Below are 24,224 nucleotides of genomic sequence, written 5' to 3' on the forward strand. Positions count from 1 at the left end.
TTCGTTAATAGCGGCTTCTTCCGGGTGTTTTTTACCTCATGCTCACAACCGTATGGTCTTTTCTGTTCTGTATACATGGTTTTATTCTGGCCGGAAATATGGGACGTATTGCATCGTATCTGTACCGAATCCGTATAAAATACAATGGGCTGGCAGATGATGGATGGCTGACAGAATGCACCTCCCACTGGTTCGGGATACAGCATGTACATACAGCAGCATATGGTGCTCAGCGCGTATTTAGCCCGTATTTTATAAGTTCCCATTGACTGCTATGGGCCGTATGGAACAGAAATACGGTGGAAAATAGGATATGCTCTATATTTTTATACATCTCGTTTACTTACGGTGGACAATATGGCCATGTACATGGATGGCCGTATTCTGGTCGTATATACGGCCATTTTTATACGGTTGTGTGTATGGGGCCTTAATCCTTTTTGCACTTTGGGCTAAAATAAGGAGAAAAACTAGAAATCAAGGCAAATGTTGGAAATGTGTGGTGCAGACTTGGTTTATAAGGTAATCAGGAACGTGATAGTAATGTGAATGTTGGCATTGCCCACTTTTGCAGCAGATGGGGCAGCACAGCTTATTTTAGCTGGTTTCCTAATGTTCAAAAATGAGGTCTGCAAAGATTTGCTCCCGAAAATAAAGATACTAGTCCCGCTTGCATATCAGGGTATGCGGTGTCCAGAATACACTGGCCCAAACCTCTAAGACTATTTGCACACGTTGCGGATTCTATGAACAGATTTTGTTTCGATAAATCTGTGTAATACAGTGGCATTAAAGAGAATGTAGTATTAAAAAAAAAAAAAAAAATTCCCCACAAGAAAATTGTTCCACTACAAAAAACAAAAAAAAAAAATGATCATTTCACTTTCTAGTATGTCATTGCAGTCTATGGGAGAGTGAAAGTCTGTACCAAATATGCCTAAAACCCACATCAATATGATGCACATTTTTCTTGAACTGATGTCACATTAGGTGAAACAAGAGGTAAAAAATGCACCACACAACACAAATCGGCATAAAACGTTCGTATTTAATGTAGATGTTCATATGGATTTTCCCCCCTGACAATCCACAACATCTGCAGATTGCTTCCTAGATTGATCTTTAGGCTGACAGCTTTGTCCACAGGTGCAAAGGCTGCTTAGGGTGCCATAAATAAGAGAGAAGCACAAGAAAACACTTAAAATCCATCAATTTTAATCGTGAGCATTATGTGACAACTTTTCAAATATATTTAATTTTTTTTTAAATATTGTAATAAACAATACATTTAATTTAAAATATACAACAGATTAAATTCAATCTGGTCCTCAATCTTTTAATCTGAAATTTACAAATTTTATGTTTATTTTAGAATTACAAATTAAATTACCAATATGATATATAACATATCAGGAAAAAGCAGCTTGACTGTATTAACAATTCCCTGTGCATGGCCAAAACACAGTATATAGTGATGACAGATGATCCTCTTTATTTGGCCACAAATTCAACCAAAATTCTAAAAAAATATGTCTGTTAATTGTAAATTAACACTTTTTAGGCACAAAGCTGCTCTTAAAGGCAATCTGTACCAGTCAAAATGTAGTTTACACTGCAAGCAACTAGCTGTTAGATATACAGTAGAGCCTTGTGGGAAAAGATGATGAACTCAAGAGGCAGCAATTGACTGTTGCCATATAGAGATTAATACAGAATTCAGTCTCAGTGATGCTGCAATAGACCTTATTCCAACATAAGGACACTATGACATATGGTAATCTACTTATAATACAAGCGAAATAATAATCCTAAAGACAAAGTATTTCTGATATGCACAGCAAGAATTATTCTGTAGGATGACATTATAATTAAATAGCTTCCAAGATTACACAGGGAAAGAAATGTGACCTAAATGGTTGTCACCCTCAATGCTGGATTAAAGGGGTTTCTTTTAAAGAATTGGCTATAAAAAAAAGTGAAACACCTACCTCAGGTGCTCCAGTCTAGTGCTTTGCCTCACATCGCCAGAGCACCATAGAGGGGTAAGTGTAACTGTTTTTCAGACAACCCCTCTAAAGAAAATGGACAATATTACATATCAATATACAGCTATACAGTTATTTTGTTGCTTTAATTAACTGTTGCCTGGGATCATAACAATGTGCTTTTTTATCGTCATAAAGACAATGCCCAAAAGACCACAACCTGTGCAGCAATAATGACAATTCCAGTTTTGCCCAATAAATATATACATTTAAGAATATAGCATAAACAGCAGCTAAAGCGTTGAGAAATTAATAATTTTGTTTTTACAAATTGTCAGGTCGATTTGATACATTAGGCCAACTACAGGACCTTAAGAATCTGTGTTTTAGGATCCCAAATTAGCCTTTGGGTGCAATATTAAAAAAAATATATATATATTCACCTAGATGTGAGTCCTGGATTTCTCTGCACCAGTGTCTCTTCTAGATTGCTTCAATAAAGCTGGAATAGTATTCAGGCTTTATTGTACATGCACAGCACCTAAGCCAGCTTCACTATGACGCTTGTTTTTTTTTCTTTTAAAGAGGTCATAAACAAAACTCGTATTGGTCGATTTAGGAAAAGGAAATTGATAAATATTAATCTATACAAGACCTCCAATTGGACTTCTAAGAATAAGAAGGATCATCACCCACAATATACCAAACTGGTATATCCCCCACCAGAGACTCCAGCCTTTTTCTATTATGCCATGGCAAAATGTAAGGGAATGGATAGGAAAAGAAAAGAAATACTGGACACTGGATTGCAGTCATTTCCTTTCCTAGAAACCTTAGGCATGAAACACATTTATATTCTTTTTCCAGTAGAATGCATAACATTTTCATGGTAACACTCTTCCTAGGTAAAAGGAACAAACATTTTCAAGGCTTTTTGACCCCTTGGGACCCCTTCTGATAAGCAGAATGAGGGAGCTGAACAACAGTAACCAGATACAGCCACAAACCTATGGACGGTGCAGTAAAAGGAAGGAAGATGATAAGACATTTTACAAAAGTCTTTTGAAAATGGTGACCATTTAAGAATAAAGCGCAACAACCCTTTTTTATGAGCTGTCATTGACAACTTATCTGTACCTTCATTTCAAAATAGTGGACGGAGTATACTTTACATTACATCTACTTCCAGTCATTCATTGCATGACAATATATATGCAGGAAAGCTGAAATAAAGCAGCAAAAACATAGTGCAAATAATTCTGAGAATATTAATTACGCAGAAAAAGGAAACTGTATTCAAAGAAGCTGTAGTCAAGCGGGGATGTTCTATCCCGATTTTATTGATGTCCTATAGCAGTGGTGGCGAACCTATGGCACGGGTGCCAGGGGCGGCACTCCAAGCTCTTTATGTGGGCACCTGGGCCATCTCCCCAGCACACCAGACAAGACAAGACAAGACATTTTCCTGCAGTAGCTAGCAACTTAAAAGATGCTTTCAGGGATAGTTACTTGGCTACTTGGGACTGTAGGAAGAGGGAGATGTGTAGACACGGCCTAATTATCTTTGGAGGACCTCCTGCTGGCCCCATGATTCTCTGTGTACACAGGGACCCTGGAAAGAAGCTACAATTATGCAAATTTTCCCACCTTCTTTCTACTGTGTTGGTGTCCTAAGTAGGTCAGTATGATTGAACTTTGTTGAAGAAAAGGGAACAATAAGTCACTGCTTTAATTTTTGGTTGGCACCTCGTGATAAATATGGGGGGTTTGGGGTTGCAGTTTGGGCACTCCGTCGCTAAAAGGTTCGCCATTGCTGCCCTATAGAGTATACATGCTGATGTATTAGTCCAAAGGGACATCACTGAAGCCAGGACAGGACAGCTCAGCGCAAATATTCTCCACGTCAGTGTATGTAACATTCAAAGCCTAATACAGATTCTTCTAGTATAGAAGTATCTCATTGTTAACCTGTCCCCATGCCAGATGACAGAATGGTGGCTGTCTGTTGCCTAAATTCCCATAAAAATAATAAAGAATACATAAAAATACTATTTTCTATTGTGGATCTAAAAATAAGTTTAGATGAAGAAGTGCTGCTGATGGGTAGTGTCAAACCGGAATCTCTTAATGGCCGTAACACCGTCTTCCTGTATATTCTCCTTGTCCTCTTTACGATCCTTGTTCATTTTATTGCACCCACATTTCAATTTAAAATGATTTGACCTATTCACATTCTCTTCTGAATGTGTATTGTAGAGACTTTGAAGACAAGACAAATGTGGTTCATCTTGATGAAGCCAGGGGTGAGCCAGACAATCCTCAGCTGTGGCCCTGTCCCTGTAAAGTCACAAGTGACAGGACAATGAAGCACATCTGCTACAGACACATTAGTATCATTCACACATGACCAATAGTCTACATTTTCTTTACAATATTGTGGCCCAAAAATGTTAAATATTGGTAAATGTTTTGCTTCATTTAGTGACATATCACATTATGAGGGTTAAATGGAAGTTGTGTATCAATGCCATTTTTGGGGTCACCTGGTTTATCTTCGCCCTCACCGCTTTCCAAAAAGGGTTGCATCTGGCAGAAAACAAAAGCTTGCTGCATTTACTCTAGTCCCTCTTTATGCCTGCCCCCACTTAATGTAGCACTATATGCAATAAGAGAGTAGAGGCATTACACGAATAATACACAGTGTAAAAGGTTGACCATTATTAGAACTCCTTCCGCCTGCCTACAGACCGCTATCTTCACCTGCTCTATTTGGAAACCTTGCACATCTCCTCTGTTGGCAGCGCCTCAGGCTCTCGTAGCGGTCTCTAGGCGGTGCCAGGGGGCAACAAGCCGTGAATAATTTAGTTTGCAACGGAGTCTTATGGGGCTCTGTTGAGCACCTCAGCCATATTGGCATATATTTAAAGCTCCAATTTTGCCCAAAATAGGTCATTCTAAGGTATAACAAAAGTAAATGGCTGGAAAAAGGGCACTGGATCTATGCATGCTTCCAGTGCGCACACACTATGACGTAATTGGCGGCTTCATAATGTGTGTACAGACATGCTGCTGGCTAAAGAAGAACCTGGAGCCGCGGGAGAAGACCGTCAGAGGAAAGTATAGAGGGTTTTTTTTTTTTTTTTTTTTTTTTTTTTTTAAGAGGGCTGGGCAGGGGACATTACTATGGGGAGCCATGCATTTTTGAGGGGCTCTACTTTGGACATTCTATTAATGAGGGGAGGCTGCTGGACATTTAGTTAATGAGTAGCGACTGCATTTCCCACGCTAGGCTTACCCAAGTCAATAAGTTTCCCCGTTTATTTTGTGGTAAAATGTAGGTGCCTCGGCTTATACTCAGGTAGACTTAAACTCGAGTATATGTGGTATAAAAAGGGGTCTACAGGAAAAGGAGTACTATCTGGAGGAGGAACTATAAAGGGGAGATACATTATAACGGGAGGGGGTTCCTTAAAAGAGAGCACAATAAAGGGTGCTACAGAAAAGGAAGGGGTCACCTTAAAGGCAGGCTAAAAAAAAATTGGGAATTATAGGCTGCAGTAAATGACACATTATATGGGTTTGGGTTAGGTATGGAGTATTTGCTGGGCAAAGAATTTGGGGTGCAGCCTATCCCCAAACACAAAAAAGTTGGAGGAGACCACTGCTTTAAAGTATTTTTTCTGTCTCAGAAAATGTACAAAGTCATCACTGTGATCTTGTCACTACTGAATAACCAGTTGTGGTTTGTGGGCCCAAATTCCCACGACAGGCTCTCTGGCTTCATAGGCTCATCCTCCTCCTCTGCTCCTACTGCACTTCACCGCCTGAGTCTGCCCGATGTAATCTTACTGCAACAGAGTGCTTATTGCATAGTGTAAAACCCTGTGAATCTGCAGCAAAGAGGGGCTCTGCCAATTAATTTTAATTGCTAATTCTAGAAGGAAGGGGGCCATGGATAACACATATTCAGTCACTGTGCCTGGACTTTTTTAGTTGCCGTTTCTTTGTGGGCCTGTCCATTTCAGAACAAACCCAAAAGAACCTATGTTGTACGTAACACAGGGCCTGTATAAGGGCTTGTTATATGGGAGACATATTTAAGTTATAGTGGCATTATATAATATTCTGTTCCTTGCGCTTCCTAGAAACACAAGGGGAAAAAATAAATTCTGAATGTAGTGAGATTGGCAAACAAACACAGTTGCACCATATTCTGATGGGCTTTATTTTTACGGCTGTGCAGAGAGAACTTTATTCTTTGGATCCACAAAATATACCAAGTTTGTAAAGTTTAGTTACATCTTAAAACCTTATAAAGACATCTACCACCAAGATGAAGCACAATGACATGCTGATGTCTGCCCCCTTTCTTCTGCTGCCCTGGTTTTTACAAAAAAGTCTTTTCAAAATTATGCAAAAATAATAATAAATAGATCTTTGAGGGCGGGGAGCAAAAAATGGAAACACAAAAATAAAAAAGGGCAGTGGAATTACAGGGTTAACAGATCAGACATTTTCGAACGTGGCGAAACCTAATATATTTATGATTTTACTTGTTTATTTTATATGCCTTCTAGGGAAAGGGATGATAAAATAAAAATCAAGCATATAAAGCCAGGGACACTTATTAATAGATCCAGGCAATGTGACTGTGGGAATCTATCCATTGCCTCTTTCCTTCTAAAATCAACTTTTACAACTATGTTAATAAAGGGCTCTGGGGAGGATTGTTACCAGAGCCCCTCAGTGCTGTAGCTTCAAAGGATGTTACACTGTCTCACCATCCCCCTGCTCTTCCTCATAACTTCCCCTGCTCTATCTTCATAATGTAATCACTACAGCAGAGGAAATTTCAACACACGGTGGGGGTAGTAGCGGGGGGCAGATTGCAGAAAGATTGCATCATCATAAGGTTAGGGTTTGAATCCTCAAGGGAAAGAACTGGGGGCACTGCAGCGGTGTACATCAATTCAGACACATATTGACTTGCCAGTATTATATAAGTATTTTGTGGTACAACCCCTTTAAGACACATATTCTATTTATATGTTAGAACTTACTGTGGGTTCTTTACAAATATGGACTTAATAAAATCCACAGCATCCTGCGATACGGAAGCAAATGTTTCTTCAGAGTAATCTACATTGAGTTGTGAAATATTCAGGTAGGTTTCCTGGTTATCTATGCCAGCAAATGGTGATTCCCCAGTAAGAAGCATGTAGCAGATTACACCAATGCTCCTGTAAAAGATAAAAGGACACACTGCTTGATGTCAGCACGTAAAAGAGTTCATCTCAAAAGGTTACATTACTGACATATCAACCTGTACAATCCATTTACAAAACAATATTTGAAAAGACATTTAGTGTTTGAGGAGGTCAAAATCAATCATGATATACCAGTACCAGGGACACCTTGTACTGTGACTGTGGAAATATTTTAATGTTTTTTATCCATGGCCTCCTTCCTTCTAAAATCAACGTCTACACTTATGTTAATGAGCTGAGATGCTACCCTAACCACTTGGCGATCTAGATTTACAGGCTGTTACACTGTTTCAACGTTCCCCCGATTCCTCAGCACTTGTGCACTAATTAATTCTTTGCATTTACACCTACACATGTATAAAATGTAAATGTACTATAAACTATCAATCATTTAAAAAGCATGTATATATTCATTAAAATATTCTAAATATAGAATGAACACATTTACCATATATCTGTTGAGGTTGTTATGGGCTCATAATTGAGTACTTCAGGGGCTAATAAAAACAAACAAAATAAGACATTAAAATACAGCTATACACATCTAGATCAATGGTTCCCAATGCAAGGCATCAAGGCACCCATACTCTCACATTCTTACTTCAAAGAGCTGGAAAGGATTTTTTTTTAAATGTATGCAATCTCTGCAGCCATTAATTATGCTGCCAAATATGGGACAAAACAATGGAGGTCAATGATTACAGTGTACACAATGTAGGTGCTGCAGGACAAATAAACCACCAAATGGAGAACAACTGGAAAAAAAATAAAATAAAAACAACAGAAAATGCCTATGTGCCACAGGCAGTTTTTGTTAATGCATCCTTCACTTTGTAGACCCATAGCTTGCTTTGTTTTCTGTGTACATTGCAAAGTGCTTATTGTTGTAGGACAAACTGTAATTTTATTGGCATATAAGTTATTGAGGAAATTAGAAAAAAAAATTCGGTGAAAGAGGAAAAAAAGAATCATGTAACAGGTTTCTGATTGCGTTATCATAGCACAGTGGTGGCAAACCTATGGCACGGGTGCCAGAGGTGGGCACCAAGCCATCAACATATCACTCGACATAGACCTCAAAGAATCATCCTGCAATCTCAGGAGACTCAAGAAATGCTGCTCTCAGTGCCATTTTAATGCAACACATTCTTGATTGCTTGAGACTGCAGGAAGCGGTAGAACAAGTGGAAAATGGAGTTCCTCTAGGCCTAACATTTGTTGCTGTACAGGGGGACCATAGCGAGACTCCTCAACATTAGTCAAAACTTGCCCTTCTTCTTTCAACTGTTTTGTTGTCCTCTAGAGGCCAATATGATTGCATGTTGTGGTAGAACAGATAGCAATAAATTACTACTTAAATTTCCGTGCTGGCACTTTGCAATAAACAAGTGTGTTTTGGTTGTAGTTTGGACACCCAGTCTCTAAAAGGTTCGCCATCACTGTCATAGCATGTAGCATAGCAGTTTAAAAAAGGTTGGAAAAAAAAAAAGTAACTAAAGCAACAGACATTTCAATTTATAGTTTTTTACTCACAAGAAGGTTTTCTTTAGCAAAAAAAAATAAATTACCTAAATATTCTGTTGTGCCCATTATTTCTCGAATTTCACAATTTCCTAGTTTGCGGGACATTCCAAAATCGACTATTTTAATGTCACCTGGAGGTTCCAGACTACTAAGCAGTATATTTTGAAGCTGAAAACACAAGAAAAGAAATATTTTAAATGTAAATAAATCTGCTTTTATGCATCCAAAACATCACTATGTAAGGGGAAAAAAAAAAAAAAAAAGAAATGAAAAAGAAAAGAAACAAGGAATCTTATACACTAAAGAGGACCTGTCACCCATAAAAAAGGCTTAAAGGGCACCTACCCCCCCGATTCTACCTATAAAGGTAGAAGGGGTGGTAGGTGGATGAATGGGGCTTGAGGATAGCCCTTTTTTGGGCTAATCCTCACATCCCGGGAGTCTTTTAGAAAACTTTATTGCAAGCACATTTAAATTTTATTACGTAGTTACTGGGGCGCGGAGTAGCCGGACATGAGGCTACTAGTCAGGGCTACTCCACGCCCCAGTGGCCACGTTACTCCGCCTACCATGTAATCTTCGTCCTAGTCCCCTGTGTTCTGCGCATGCGCAAAACGCAGGCCTTCAGCTGCGCGGCCACGGCTCCGGGACCAGGGCTACTGCGCATGCGCAGAAGGCCGCAGGTGCCGGGGGACTAGGATGAGGGCGCGCAGCTACGAGGAGCTGCGTGCCGAAGATTAAATGGTAGGCGGAGTAATGTGGCTACTGGGGCGCGGAGTAGCCGCGACTAGTAGCCTCATGTCCGGCTACTCCACGCCCCAGTAGCCGCTTAATAAAATTTACATATGCCTGCAATAAAGTTTTCTAAAAGACACCCAGGACGTGAGGATTAGCCCAAAAAAGGGCTATCCTCACGTCCCAATCATCCACCTACCACCCCTTCTACCTTTATAGGTAGAATCGGGGTGGTAGGTTCCCTTTAAGCAGCTCCTAGCACTACCTCAGATGAAGCAGTGTTACACCCTCCAATAAAGCTAGCAGACACTGCTGCGCTGTACAATAGGAACGTCGGACCGAGCTCATAGCCCTCCCACTCCATAGGCCGGCGGTGACTGCCAGGCTTCATGCGGCAGTCACTATCTCCTAGGCCCACCACCTCATGAATACGCAGGACCGTAGCATTGTCTGCTAGCTTTATCGGAGGGTTCCGATAATGATAGCAGTGTAACACTGCCACATCTGTTGTCCTCTTTAACACTGCACTCCCCTTCACAAATAAACTCTACTGTCTTTTTTTTAATGCCAGTTTTTACTATTTCCTGCAGAGCTTCCAGGGCTAAGGCTACTCCATGCCCTGTGTAACCCTGCAGATCCGCTTCCGTATGCATCCATACCGTTCATGGGCAATCGCAGCTCATCGAAGCTGGCAGGGGTCATGAGTGTCTGAGCACAAGCAGGGGGATCTGCAGAGTTACTTGGGGCATGCAGTAGCCTTAGCCCTAGGAGCTCTTAAAGGCTACTCTACACCCCAAACAGCCTGCAAGTAGTTTGCATAAATATCATAAATAAAGTATTAAAACATTTAGGCTGCAATACAGCCTAAACATCAGAAAGGCAAATGACATGATGCAGGATAATACCCAAATCACTATCTTTTCCATAAGGAACAAAAAGGTTGTGCTTGATGTTAAAGGGGGCTGCCATTTAACATAGCCAAGAGGCAAAGTTTTCCTAATCCCATACTAGAAAACATATTTGATGGTTCATTAAACAATAAGGAAGGGGCTTGGGAGAAGATACAGCAGTCCATGTACAATTATTTCCGCGCCTATTAGGATAGCATTACCTTAAGGTCAAGGTGAACAACATGGTTTTCGTGCAGAAATTTTACGCCCTCAATGATTTGACGGAGAAGCCTAATTATTTGCCTTTCAGAGATGTTGTCATTTTTGTCTGGTGCACAAAGACTGAACATTTCTCCCCCTGCTGCACTGGAGTAAAAGGACGCAGTTAGTTGAAATAGAATATAAAATACTATACGTATAACATTTTTGAATAAGATTTAATGGGGTTGATGTGCCAGGACTTGGCTCCTGATCTCTTGATAGTGATAGCAGTGGGTGACTACTGGGTTATATAGTGTATGGAGAGGTCTTAAAGGGTTAAAAAAAAAAAAAATAAAAAAAAAAAGGGTCCATATGCAAAGGGATAACAATGAAACAAATATTTTAGTAACAATGCTTCTATGTAATGAAAAAACTGTAAGGCTAAATTCACACTGCCGTGAGCCCGCCGCACCGTAGCACGGCGGGCACACGGCAGCGCGGGGAGAGGAGGAGGAGGTGAGCGCTGCTCACCCCCGCCCCTATCCATATCGATCTATGGCCGCGGCGCCGTAATACGGGAAAAGATCGCTCCCGTAGGGCGCCGCGACCCCATAGAAGTGTATGGGGGACGTATATCGGCCGCATATACGTCGGCCGTATATACGTCCCCCATACTGTAGTGTGAATGTAGCCTAAGACAGATAAAAACTGTAAAAGAAAAGTATCACAAATATCACAAATCTGATACTGACTGAATATTTATGGTCTCTAAAATGTTCTACTATCAGAAATGAGCACAGTTTCCATATAAATTACAGATAAGGTGGTACTTACTATTCTAAAACTAAGATCATTTCATTGCTAGTCTCATAGACTTCATGAAGATCCACAATGTGCGGATGTGACTTTGCCATTTCAAGCACAGCTATTTCATGGATTATCTCTGCTCTGCAGTCTTTTCCCCGTCTTCGCTTTTTAAGAAATTTGGCAGCAAATTCTCTCCCAGTGGCTTTCTCTGTACATCGTCGAACCACAGCAAATCTACCCCTACACAAAACACATGTAAAAATGTCATGTAGGCTTCGTTTCAAAATTCTGAATAACTTGGAGACAAGGTTAAAAGGGCTGTCTGGGGTTATGTGTTTTGTTTGTTTGTTTTTTTTTAAATATGGACCAGAGGGGGTTAAAAAAACAAAACAAAAAACAACACTTATCTATACACATCTCATGCTGGCACATAGCACTTCAGAAAGGGTATAGTTAGTTATTTTTATAGCCCCCAAATCCCAGACAACCCCTTTAAGACTATAACCAATTTTTTTTTGGCGTACCCATTATACATGACTTACCTTCCCAACAGGCCTGTGTCCACAAGGTATAAATGATGCAATTTTTCAGTCTTGATGGGGGTGTGGATTGTGGTATATAGACAGTCTACGGGGTAGTTACCTTCCACTTTACTTCTCAGCATAGTGACGGCATACAGAGGGTAGACAGCTCTTTATGCCAGTCTGCTAGGATTTTCTTGCTGATTACAAAACATAAATAGATGTTAAAGCAAATTTTAAATAATTGACAAAATAAATGAATAAAACATTTCCTGACACAATCTAAATTGTATATGTGATGGTCTTAACCAGGAAAACCTGATAGCGGTTGAAAAAGGGACGAAAACAATTTTTTAAATAAACATGAATTAAAAGCTAGCTTTGAAAAAAGCCCAAACGTTTTATTGTGGTTGTTGGTAAGCTTTCCAGGCATACCTGTTCTGTTTCCAAGCATTTAAAAAAAAAAAAAAAAATCAGGTTTAATCTTCATAGTAATGGGCTCTCAGTGCACAAGGGGTGGGTTGAGCCTGGTGGCACCTATTTTCTCATTGGCACAGTAAAGCACCAACTGGAAAGAAGTACCCTATGCCAGTTGTGCCATCAATATCAGACTAAGGGTAAATTCAGACACACATGTGCCCACTGCACAGTAGCACGACAGGCACAAGTAGGCGCGGGGAGAGGAAGTGAGCGCTGCTCACCCCTGCCCCTCTCCATAGGGATATTTGGCGCACGGCGCCGTATGCCGAGAAAAGATAAGACATGTCCTATCTTTTCATAGGCCCATTGCTGGCCTATGGGGGACGTATACACGTTCCCCCATACGGCCGTGTGAATGTAAGGGGTTGTTTCACACACAGCGTGATCATGGACCGTGCAGTGTCCTGTGTCATGGGCTCACTACACTGCAGGAATGGGATTCCTTGCATCATATTGATTGATGATGCAAGGAATCTCTGCTTCCCCACTGCTGTTTAGAGAGGGAAGTAGGGATTATTTGCATTATAGATCGTGATTATATTTATGATATAAGAAATCCCATTCTCGTAGTGTGGTCAGCCCGGGACTCGTAAATTACAGTAGGAGGTTTAAGACTATAGAAGCTTTCAGTGCATAAAATTCTTCACTTGTTCTTTACACAAACAAGAGGCTCAATGCTCAGAGGGTGTAGACTTTCTGTGGAATGGTGTTCTCCGCAGAAAAAACACCCCTACAGTGAACAAAAACTGCTAGAAAACAGAAGACTTATCCCCTTCACCCTCAGACTGTAAGCTCTTGAGAGCCGGACCCTCACTCCTATTGTTCTATAATATGACTGTTTGTTCTCTGTAATGTATTATATTTGTATACGTCCCCTATGATTTGTAGAGTGCCACAGAACATGATGGCGCTATATAAATAGATTATTATTATTATGTCTGGAAACACAACGCTGCGTTTACATGTAGGGTGTCTCGGAGCTGGCAACTACAGACTTGGGTCATGAGGAAGCCATAGTAATTCACGTCATCAGACTTTATGGAAGGGAGGGGAATATATAAACGGATGTGCTGGAGAATTCAGAAGTGTTTCTTAGGGAGGGCTTCTGGTGCAGGTGACTTTAGTTGTGGCTTCTGGAAAGTGATCACTTGTGCTTGTAGAGGGGTCAGTTTTTTTGTGTTGTATGTGTAGAATTTATCAAACTCAACATTGAACAATGGTTGTGGAAGTCCCCTTTAACTCCATGTCATGCAAGTGTCTTATACCGGCAGCTGTTCCCTTGACAATGTGCAAGGGTTTGTAATGTGACGCACCTGTATAGTGCACACCTGCAGTAGCTGACAAGTAACCATACTATGGGCGCATAACGTGATCCTATATGTCCTAACTCCAAGGTAACACCTGACAGCAGGGAGCTGGCATGAGCGGCTATTCCCCGCCCGCGGTAGCGGCGTGACCGGGCACCGGGTGACTGCACGTTACTACTCACATAACACCTCTCCAGGCAGACCTCGGGTACTCCGGCCGCTGTCACCACCTGCACGACGGTTGCAGTTTGAAAAGTGCAGCAGCACTAGGACGTCAGAGTATGCGGAGATAGAACCCCGCCCATTAGCGATATGGGCCAATCACTGTGCAGACCTAACGCTACTTAATGCGGATTGGCTGGTATAAAATGCATGTCGTGTGAAGTTCATGTCCGTGACTGACCGGGCCGCAGTGTACCTGCAGCGTTACCCAGAGGCGGCGCTCTTACACTGCCTTGTCCTGTTATCATAGTGTGTCTCACCTTGTACAGTGTCCTGCTCTCTTCACGTCTCCTCACTTCTATGTCCTCACCCCCTCACCAGGACAATCTGAGAAAGCAGTTTCATTAGGGTTATAGGGGTTTTCTGGGGCGACCAGGGCAGTGGGGAGAAAAGTTATACTAAACCCACAAAAGTCATAAATACCCATAGGTCCTGGCACTGTCATCCTGTATGTGTTATCCAGGGCCTCCTTCCATCTAATCAACATGCATTAATGTATGGATTGTGGTGTTACCTTAGAATTAATTTGGGGGAGCAATGTCTAACATATACAGTGTCCCCACTTTAATTAAAATATTCCCGACCCCTTAAAACGCACAGAGCCCTCCCATAATTAATCAATGAATACATGCAGTCCCCTCTATTAACCCCTTCACGCTCTGCGCCGTACATGTAGGACGCAGAGGTGCAGAAGGTTATAAAGAGGGCTCACAGAGGGAGCCCACCAACCCAGGAGCAGTGGTCCATTAGCACATTCATATGATAAATCCCCATTGTCTGCTATGGCATCCCACTCACCTCGAAGGGGCGGCCCACAGATCTTTGAGGTTCTGGGGTGAAGGGTTACAAGCCTCTACACAGCGAGGTACCACAGACTCCAGCAGCCGTTCCCTCATGATGGGACCTCGATGAGCAGGCGCGAAGCCTGTGTTGTTCATGCTCTAGCTCTTGGTAAACAATCAGAGTTCAGATTTAATTTTATATACTCTTGTTGGAAAATGAAAGCTTAGCTGTGATTAGTTGCAACTAGAATGGTTCTGCTCTCAGACACTTCTGACAAATCTCCCCCAATGACTAAATTAAATATGTTATTATAGTAGTATGGACTTGTCAGTAAACCATAGGTCACTTCATTATTCACTTGACACACCTGCCCACAGTGTTTCATCACTACCACCAAAGGTTAGTCTGGTGACAACATTGGCTGATGCTCAACTTTCATCAATAAACAGCACTGAAGCCCACTGGTCCTTAGTCCTGCAGGACAATAAATTGCATTTACAAATCTAACCTGGGGGTTGGCCTTGGTCCGATCGCATATGCGACCAGCACCCAGTGTATTGCATTTAAACAATGCAAGACACCGTTTCACTGGAAACTCATGAAATCATGTCAAAGCCTACCCTTGGACACTAGCGTTGCATTTGAAAAACAAGAAGTAAAAGTAAAAAAATTTCTTTATTTAAATCAAAAAATAATAATAGAATAATAAATAACAAAAACTGGTGAAAAAATGGTACAATCCCAAGGGGGACACAAAAAGAAGCTGTGACCCAGGCAGCAAGATCATCAGAATTGTTAAGTATGAGGTAGAGGCATCCATGGCCTTACAACAGTGTACATGGGGATTATGGACATTTGGTTTAACAAAGTCTATTAGTCAGCAGAAGTGCATATACATGCATAGTAAGCAAATGTAATGTATCTTACCCATGTAGGAGATGATCGTTGCCCGGAATGACAGCACCCCGACGCGCGTTTCGGCTGGCGTGCAGCCTTCGCCCCCAGACTTTTACTTCTTGTTTTTCAATTGTGCTATTTTGTTGGATTTTATCTTCCATCTAGTGGAAGATCAATAGGTTACAGATTAATCTTTCCAACCAGCCACATGGTACCATACTGTGTAGGGAGAAGGATAGGTTCCAAAATACCATCCTAGAACATTAGTACCTTGTAACCTACTCTTCCTTCCTCCCTACTTTGGTTTGTTTCAAAGTCATTCGTTGCATTTGTAGGTGCAGTGCTAGTGCCACATATGAAATCGCCTAAATTTTGTGATGTGGTCATGCACCCTTGCAGGGGGCCTAGCATACAGACCATGCTGATGCCAGTAGTTTTAAATGGTCTCACATGACTATTGAGTACCTCTTACCTCTCAAATGTGCGTTGAGTTCTATAGCATTCATAACGTCCTGCAGGTCATTCAAAATGAAGCAGCAATCAGGGTGGGATGTGGCCAAAGGACGTCCAATCCTTTGACTCTTCCAGACTGTCTATTTCTTTTGCAACCTGCTGATGACACTCTACCCTCAGCAACGACTTTCACCTTTGTCTCTTGTTGCCTTGGTCTCATGAAGTGAAAATGTGAAGCACATGATAATAAAGACTGGATAAGAAAATGTATTTAGCAATTCATGGATCAAACACCTGTTGTGAATTTTGCCATTAAGCTCCATGATAGAGAACAGCAAGCTGTGCAAAACTAAATGAAGAAGAGTGAAGAAATCAGGTGATACCTTTTTGAGGCTAACTGAGTATATTTGATGGTGAGCTTTCGAGAATAATAGTCCTCTTATCAGACATGATGTTATGCATGAAACAGAAATTTCACAGCATTTTATACACACTAGGCAGTGATCATCAAAGGATATTTAAAAAAATCTTATTTACGACAGGACGGCAATAAAAACATTAAAAACCTATGAGGCGAGACACATGAGCCCTGGCTCTTATCTGCTTGTGGCCTCCAGGTCAGAGGTAGGAGGTCATGAAGCTGGCGTGAATGTTAAAGAGAACCCGTCATGCAAAATAACCCCCCTAAACTAAATATATTTTCATAAACTGCCATTAGAGAGCATTGCCTCTATCCCTTCATTGTCCCTCTACATGCCTGTAAACCTAAGCAATGAGGTCCTAAAGCTGTATGCAAATGACCTGTGAAATGTCCAATGAAGCATTAGCATATTCAAGCTGTCCACTCTATTCATGAGTGGGAGGCACAGCCACACCCCCAGTGCTTGACTGACAGCTGGCGCCCCCTGCAGCCTGTGTGTGCATGTGTGTGTATAGGAGAGATACAGCAGCTCCAGGCAGCCATGTTACAGCAGCACACACACTAGCCATGCTTTACTATACATTACACACAGACATGAGCAGGGGGAGGAGAGGGGAGGGGTAACAGGGGTGACATCACTGCCTCTGACCATGTGACCAGCCTCATTTACATGATAAAAAATAGATGATTTTACATTGAATAATGTATGAAATAACTAGATAAAGGCTGGGATGGGATCCTTGTGAGCTGCTCCAACAGGTAGAGGTGACAGGACTAGTGACACAGACCTGATGACAGGTGTCCTTTAAGACCACTTTGTAAGGTGTTGAATCTCCTCATTAATTTATACTCCCATTCTTTCCTTTCCCTCTGTGTCTTAAAATGTCCCATTAAAATAATAATCTTCAAATCTTCCATAGTGTGGTCCTCTCTGGAGAAATGTGCAGCCACTGGCAGATCTTTCCTTTCATTTTTAATATCAGATCTGATATCAAAAATATCAAAACTAAATGAAACATTGAACAGTTGGACATGTGCATTCAAAAGTTGTATTGAATTAATTCTCTTATTCCAGTAGCAGGGTCTCCATTCTGTGTGTGTTGGATAGGAAGTGACCGGCTTCCTGCGACCAATAGCTTGCCTCAGGTTACAAGTACCAGAATAACCAAACAACAGCAGGAATATATATTGATAAATCCTACAACTCAAAATCCAGAGAAACCAAATCATATAAGCATAATACCTGTTCAAACCTCCATTAGAGCAAACCAGATATAAATCCAATAATTAATTACAAGCCATTATATGAAAAAAAATATCATCTTTATTAACATATTACATAGAATTCATCACACAAAATCTCAATAAAAACACTCCATTAAAAGATATACACTTAAAAACATCACATAAAAAACGGACCGTGCGGGAATAACTGGAAAGGAGACAAAATACCTCAATAGGCTCTGGTTTCGATATATTCATGGCCTACACATTATATGTTTCCAGGAGAACTCCACATATCACAATTAATAAATAAAATATTTCAAACACTATGAGGCACATTTACTTACCCGTCCCGACTCGATCCCCGAAGTGCATTGTCCTACGAGGATTCGGAGCTGCCACGATTCACTAAGATCGTGCGGCATGTGTCACTTCCCCGCTGAGGTCTGCCGGAGTTCACCTTCTTCTTCCCGGTGCATGTAAGTGCATGGCTTGCGACACAATATTGAATGTTAAATCCTGCACTTAGTCCTAATTAGTCTGGTTGTCCGATGGCCATGCCCCCAATTTGTGTCGCATGAAAGTCGTCGCAATTGCGCCAAAATCTGATCGCGTGTGGCAAAAACCCCAGTTAAATGTGGCGCAAAATGGAAAAAGTCTGGAAGCCCTACGAAAATGCGGTCCACGGACCCTTAGTAAATGTGCCCCTATATGTCCCCTATCACCTCTAATGTGCAGGCAAACAGGGAATCTAGCAAATGAAACTTAGCGTGGCCTGTATGGGAGAGTCAAGCTGCTCTTCCTCACCTTCCCAGTGATACCACACCTCCCCTTATACATCATCCAGCTGGATGAATTATTGCGCCTGAGCAGTAGCTCACTGTGCATGCGCAGATTCCTACCTACTTTTTGTTGCTAAGCAGTGAACGATATGCAAACTCTGATTTTGAGAGACGGGATTTTTTTTTAGGTGAAACAAGGGTTCCCTCGTGGTATAAGGGCTCTATGGGAACCTGTCAAAGGCAACATTTAGGAAAAAGGTGGTAACCGGTTCCCTTTAACTTACAACTGATGTTTACAAAACTTGAGAAGTGCCAGTTCCATCAGAAGAGTCTTCCATTCCTCAGGTTTATCATTTCTGACAAGGGTCTACAGACCGCAGACCCTTGTCTGCGGTTCTCCACTGGCCTCGCCCAGTTGGACTTCGAACTATATAGACATTCCTAGGCTTTACTAACTAATACCGGCAGTTCATACCACATTTCTCCTCCCTCGTGTCGCCTATTGCAGCGTTAACAAAGAACAATGCTGACCCTAAGCTCTGGCCTCGGGTGGCTGAAGAAGCAATTTCTAAATTGAAGTCGGCCTTTGCCTCAGCTCCTGTTCTCACGCGGCCTGATATGGAGAAACCATTCCAGCCTGAGGTTGAGGCTTCCTCTGTATGAGCTGGAACCGTCCTCACCCAGAAAGGGCCCAATGGCCGAACGCTCACCTGTGTTTTTTTCTCATAGACTTTTTCTGCTGCGGAGAGAAACTACTCCATAGGTGATCAGGAGCTTCTGGCCATAAAACTTGCCTGAAAGAGTGGCGTTATCTGCTGGAAGGTGCTCTTCATCCGGTCTGTATCTACATGGATCACAGACCTCCAGACTGCCCAGCGTCTCAATCCTCGACAGTCTCGTTGGTCCCTCTTCTTCTGCAGTTTCAATTTTATGATACACTTCCGTCCAGCTGAGAAGAATGTTAAGGCCAATGTGCTCTCTCGTGCCTCTGATGCCATTGGAAAAGAACTGGCTCCTCGTCATATTGTTCCTCCAGAACGAATAGTTGTGGCCGCTCCTGTGGATCTGCGGCAGCTTCCTCCTGGCAAGACTTATGTCTGATCTGCTGTTCAGAAGAGGATACTAACTTGGGGACATTGCTTTCGTGTGGCTGGGCACCCTGGGGTGCAAAATTCTGCCACTCTCATTTCTCGTTACTGCTGGTGGCCAGATCTGGTAAAGGACGTTCGAGATTTTGTGAGTTCCTGCGCTTTCTGTGCCCTTAACAATTCGTCACGTCTCAAGCCAGCAGGTCTGCTCCTGCCGTTGCCGATACCCAGTTGCTTGTGGACTCACATAGCCATGGACTTTATTACAGATCTGCAATCTTCCTCTGGGAATTCCATCATCTGGGGGGTAACTGACTGTTTCTCCAAAATGTCTCATTTTGTTCTACTGCCAGGTCTGCCGTCAGCTCATCATCTGGACAGTCAGTTCTTCCTAGATATCTTCTGGCTACATGGACTCCCTCTGCACATTGTCTCGGAACGTGAGGTCCAGTTTGTTGCCAGATTCTGGTGTTCCCTCTGCAATCAACTACAGGTCAAGCTGGACTTCTCCTCCGCATACCATCCTCAGACTAACGGGAAAGTAGAGAGTCAACCAGACTCTAGGCTGCTATCTACGGCACTTTGTCTCTGCTGGACAGGCAATTGGTCCTCCCTCTTACCTTGGGCGGAATTTTCTTATAATTCTCTAGACTTTAAATCTGCCGTTGCTCCCTTCTTCATCGTCTCCGGACGACTTCCATGCCCACCTCTTCCTCTTGCCGTTCCTTCTGATGTTCCTGCTGTAGAAGAACTATTACAAGATCTTAAGTCCATCTGGGAGCAAACTTGCCATTCTCTACATCGGACATCCGCCCGCACCAAAACACAGGCCGACAGGAAACGTAGGCCTCCACCAGTTTATCTCTCCTGGAGACAAAGTTTGGCGGTCCTCCATGTATGTCTGTCTGAAGATCCCCGGCTACAAACTCGGTCCTTGTTTTCTGTGCCCATTTAAGGTACTAAGGCGCATCAACCCCGTGGCATACAAACCATGTGCAACCCGAACCCCTTCCATGTCTCCCTCCTGAAAACAGTCATCTTCAATCTATCTCCCAGCAAATAGCTCCTCCTGCTCTTGTGGAAGATTGCACCAATGTCTATGAATTCAAAAAGATACTGGACATGAAGTCGATTAGAGGGATACGGTACTTTCTCTTTGACTGGAAGGGGTTCGGGCCAGAGGAGAGATTGTGGGAGACCGAGGACAACATCCTTGACCGTATCCTTCTGCAGAGGTTTTTTCAGACCATAAAGAGAGGGAGGCCAAAGGAGGGGGGTACTGTCACGGGTGCTCCTGCGACCCATGTTTTGGGTTGCAGGCGCACCCGTGTGACTCCATGTGCCCTCACTCACCGTCAGCCTCACTTACCTAGCCGCATACTCCGTCCGTCTGAGATTTAAAGGGCTAGCGCACCACTAATTGGGGCTGGCCACCTGCCGACCTATAAAGGCTCAATTTCTTCCGTGACCCCTGCCGGATCTGATCTTTGTACTTCCATGCCTAAGGTGCCGGCTTACGTCATTGTCCGAGGTGGTACAGAGGATCCACTACCTCTGATCCTGACACACACTGGAACACATAATCTGAGTTCCTGAGGCAGCAGCATCCAAAGGAGAACTACAAACTACACACAGATAAGTTGTTTATCTGGGGAGGCGCAGCAGGAAGGCACAGCAGATCTAGTGTGCAGTAGGAGAGCTGAGAGTGTCTAATAGGCATCTCATGAATCTCATCTGTTATCCGTCTCATCTCTCTCTATATGTCAGATACTAGTACAATGTTCAGAAGCTAAATGAAAGTGTATATAAACCTTGTACCCTGATAATGTAACCACATTGTCACCACACAGAGCTAGGTGGATCATAAAGTGTCTGCTTAGCGAGTCCCTGCACTGACCAGCCGAGGGAGTAATAGAAGCTAAAACAGCAATAAAAATGAGTAAATTGTGAAGTAAAGGGTTAAAATGACCTTTATTGTGTTAATATCACTAGGGGATTGCAATTTGAGAATTTTCTTTCATGGGAAAGTCCCCTGATGCATTATGTTTAGTGAAGCCAAGAAAAGTACATTTTGCTTCCCTGCAGATGTACTGAACATTAAGTGTAGCATATTGACCTCTGCTTAACTATGCAAAATGCACATACTAGGCCACCAGGCATTTTCTCTCCTATTATAGCAGGCCCCAAACCAACTGACATTAACTGAGGCTAAATCTTCATTTAGTCTGTATCGGCTCACCTTCCTGCGTCTTCAGCAAGTGCTATGGATATCTCCTGGATTTCGGAGCTCATTGGAACAGTAACAAATCGAATTATCCAGCACCAGCATTGGCATATAGGTAAAAAACTGGCATATAGCCCACTTTGTTGGAAAAAAATAAAAAAAGACATACAACTAGGCAACGGTTCAGGAGTATACATGCAGGCTCACAAAAAACAATGTCATTAGCATCAGTAGGACATATGTCCCTCAGGACACAGATCATGATGAGTCCATTGCTGCTTTCTCCTGGAGGTCCTGTACCCCGGGAGAATATTACTACCCAGAGGCTGCAGGACCGTGTAATGATGTCATGTGTCACATGACCTGCAGGGGAAGCCCGTGCACAGAGCAGCAACAGTGAGGTGAGGGGGAAACATGGTAGGAGCTAAGGGAAGGGGGAGAACATAGGGGGTAACTGTGTAAGGACATTAATGGGGGGGGGCAGTGTGGGGCACATTTCTTGGAGGATGTGTGGAGAACATTACTGGGTGGCTGTGGGGACATTTCTTGGGACACGTTCTTTTCCCTGTGTTTTTGATCTGTGGCAGAAAACATTTCAAGCATGAGATCTGTTTATATGTCAAATCCAGTGTGAGTGATTAATAAAGTTGTATCGAATATTGCATACCCCATAAACATATACCACCGATAAGTAAAAATATCCGGGGTGAAACTGGTTAGTTGGGCCACCCCCAGTCACCACCTGTATAACAAGATTACCTACTCCCTATGTGCAGAAAAACAAGCAAAACACATATAAATGATTACAAAAATTATATACTTTATTAATTATTGTACACTCAACACATCTTTATGCTTAAAGGAACATAAAAGGCAGACATGAAGGGACAGACAGACTAAAAAAAACCCTAAACATTTAACACAGACGTTGGCACATACACTCAATGACAAAAGAATGAAAATGCACACAGAAAGAAACGTCAGGTTGCTAAAACATGATGTATGTTTGCCAGATATGCAAATGTTTACACGTGTGGCCTCATTAGTCACTGGCAGAGATTTATTATGCATTCTCTCAGGCATGAAAGTCTCCCCGAAATGTTCATGCCATTTTATGCCCACAAGCCACATTGGCCGTGTCGAAGCTGGCAGGCAAGCAGTCTGGAGAGTGAACACCCCTAGGCGCACAGTGGGGCACAGAGGGGAAGGAGTGGCTTTTCGTGGACACACTTTTGGGAGATATAAAATATTAGGTTTTTTTCCGTTGATGTTGCCATGTAAGGGCTTATTTTATGCAGGACGAGATGCATTTTTTAGTGGTACCATTTTGTAGTGGCTATGTCCTATTGCTAAAAATGTATTAAACTTTTTTTGCTGGGGGTTGTAGAAAAAACATCAATTCTGTCATTGATTTTAGACTATTTTTGGTGTTCACCGTATACCCTAAGTAACATGTTACATTTATTCTATTAGTCAGTACGATTTCAGAGATACCAAGTTTTGAAAATAATCGTCAGAACTAATATTTTAATGTCTGTATACTCATATATACATAATAAGGATGCATATAGACAAACAAAGCTAAGCTTCCATATTGTCTGCTAAAGTGTGTTATCATCTTTACCCCAGTGGTTGCAGATTAACCTGGCCTCAGAATACATGTAGAGGGCCAAGGACATTCCATGATGTTATGGAGTCACCAGATGTCTCATTTTTAGGTATAACTTGAGAACTGAACAATTCCAGATGTCCGAACCGCAACATATTGCCAACATGCTATCGCCTGTAATTATGTAATCAGCCACGTATCATTATATGAGTTGTACCAACCATTAACACCCATAATTCCACCTCAGAAATGCCGTCATGTGGACGTGTATTAATAACATTTTTGGGTGAGGTCTTTGGAGATCTTCCTTAAGATGCAACAAATGATGTCTGTGACTTCATTGTCAGCCGTTAAATAATTTAATCTACCTGTTGAGCGTTACTCTAACACAAATCTTTATATTTTTGCTTACTTTTTACTAATATTGTATAATAAAACTGCATCAGGTTTTATAATGGCAATTTGCATATACTCCAGAATGTTATAAAGAGTGACCAGCTTAACAGCAATTAATTGCAAAGTCAATATTTGCCTAGAATATGAACTTTTTCCCCCAAAACACATTTCAACTTCATTACAGGCCTGCCTTAAAAGGAGCAGCTAACATTGTTTCAGTGATTGCTCAATTAACACAGGTGTGGGTGTTGATGAGGACAGGGCTGGAGATCAATCTGTCATGATCAAGTAAGAATCCCAGTACTGGACAAAGGAGGCTGGTGCTTGGCATCATTGTTTCTCTTCTGTTAACCATGGTTATCTCTAAAGAAACACATGCAGTCATCATTTCACAAAACTGGCCTCACA

At 42.0% G+C, this 24,224-nt stretch overlaps 1 protein-coding gene across 5 annotated transcripts; it reads right to left on the bottom strand.

Annotated features, from left to right (window-relative positions):
- Positions 1-1,071: 1,071 nt before the first annotated feature.
- Positions 1,072-16,254, bottom strand: STK17B (serine/threonine kinase 17b). Of its 5 annotated transcripts, XM_072120860.1 has the most exons (9): positions 16,092-16,254; positions 14,738-14,886; positions 11,952-12,130; positions 11,437-11,649; positions 10,623-10,767; positions 8,821-8,944; positions 7,701-7,749; positions 7,046-7,225; positions 1,072-4,322 (listed from the first exon to the last, which is right to left on the bottom strand). In XM_072120860.1, exons 3-9 carry the CDS (start codon positions 12,071-12,073, stop codon positions 4,064-4,066), a joined length of 1,092 nt encoding a protein of 363 aa, XP_071976961.1. In that variant the 5' UTR covers positions 12,074-12,130; positions 14,738-14,886; positions 16,092-16,254; the 3' UTR covers positions 1,072-4,063. The 5 variants fall into 5 exon arrangements, with proteins under 5 accessions (XP_071976961.1, XP_071976963.1, XP_071976959.1 ...); XM_072120862.1 differs by lacking the exon at positions 14,738-14,886; XM_072120858.1 differs by lacking the exons at positions 14,738-14,886; positions 16,092-16,254 and adding an exon at positions 13,900-14,026.
- Positions 16,255-24,224: the final 7,970 nt, after the last annotated feature.

This window comes from Engystomops pustulosus, chromosome 8, assembly GCF_040894005.1.
Source record: "Engystomops pustulosus chromosome 8, aEngPut4.maternal, whole genome shotgun sequence".
In the NCBI taxonomy this organism is placed as follows: domain Eukaryota; kingdom Metazoa; phylum Chordata; class Amphibia; order Anura; family Leptodactylidae; genus Engystomops; species Engystomops pustulosus.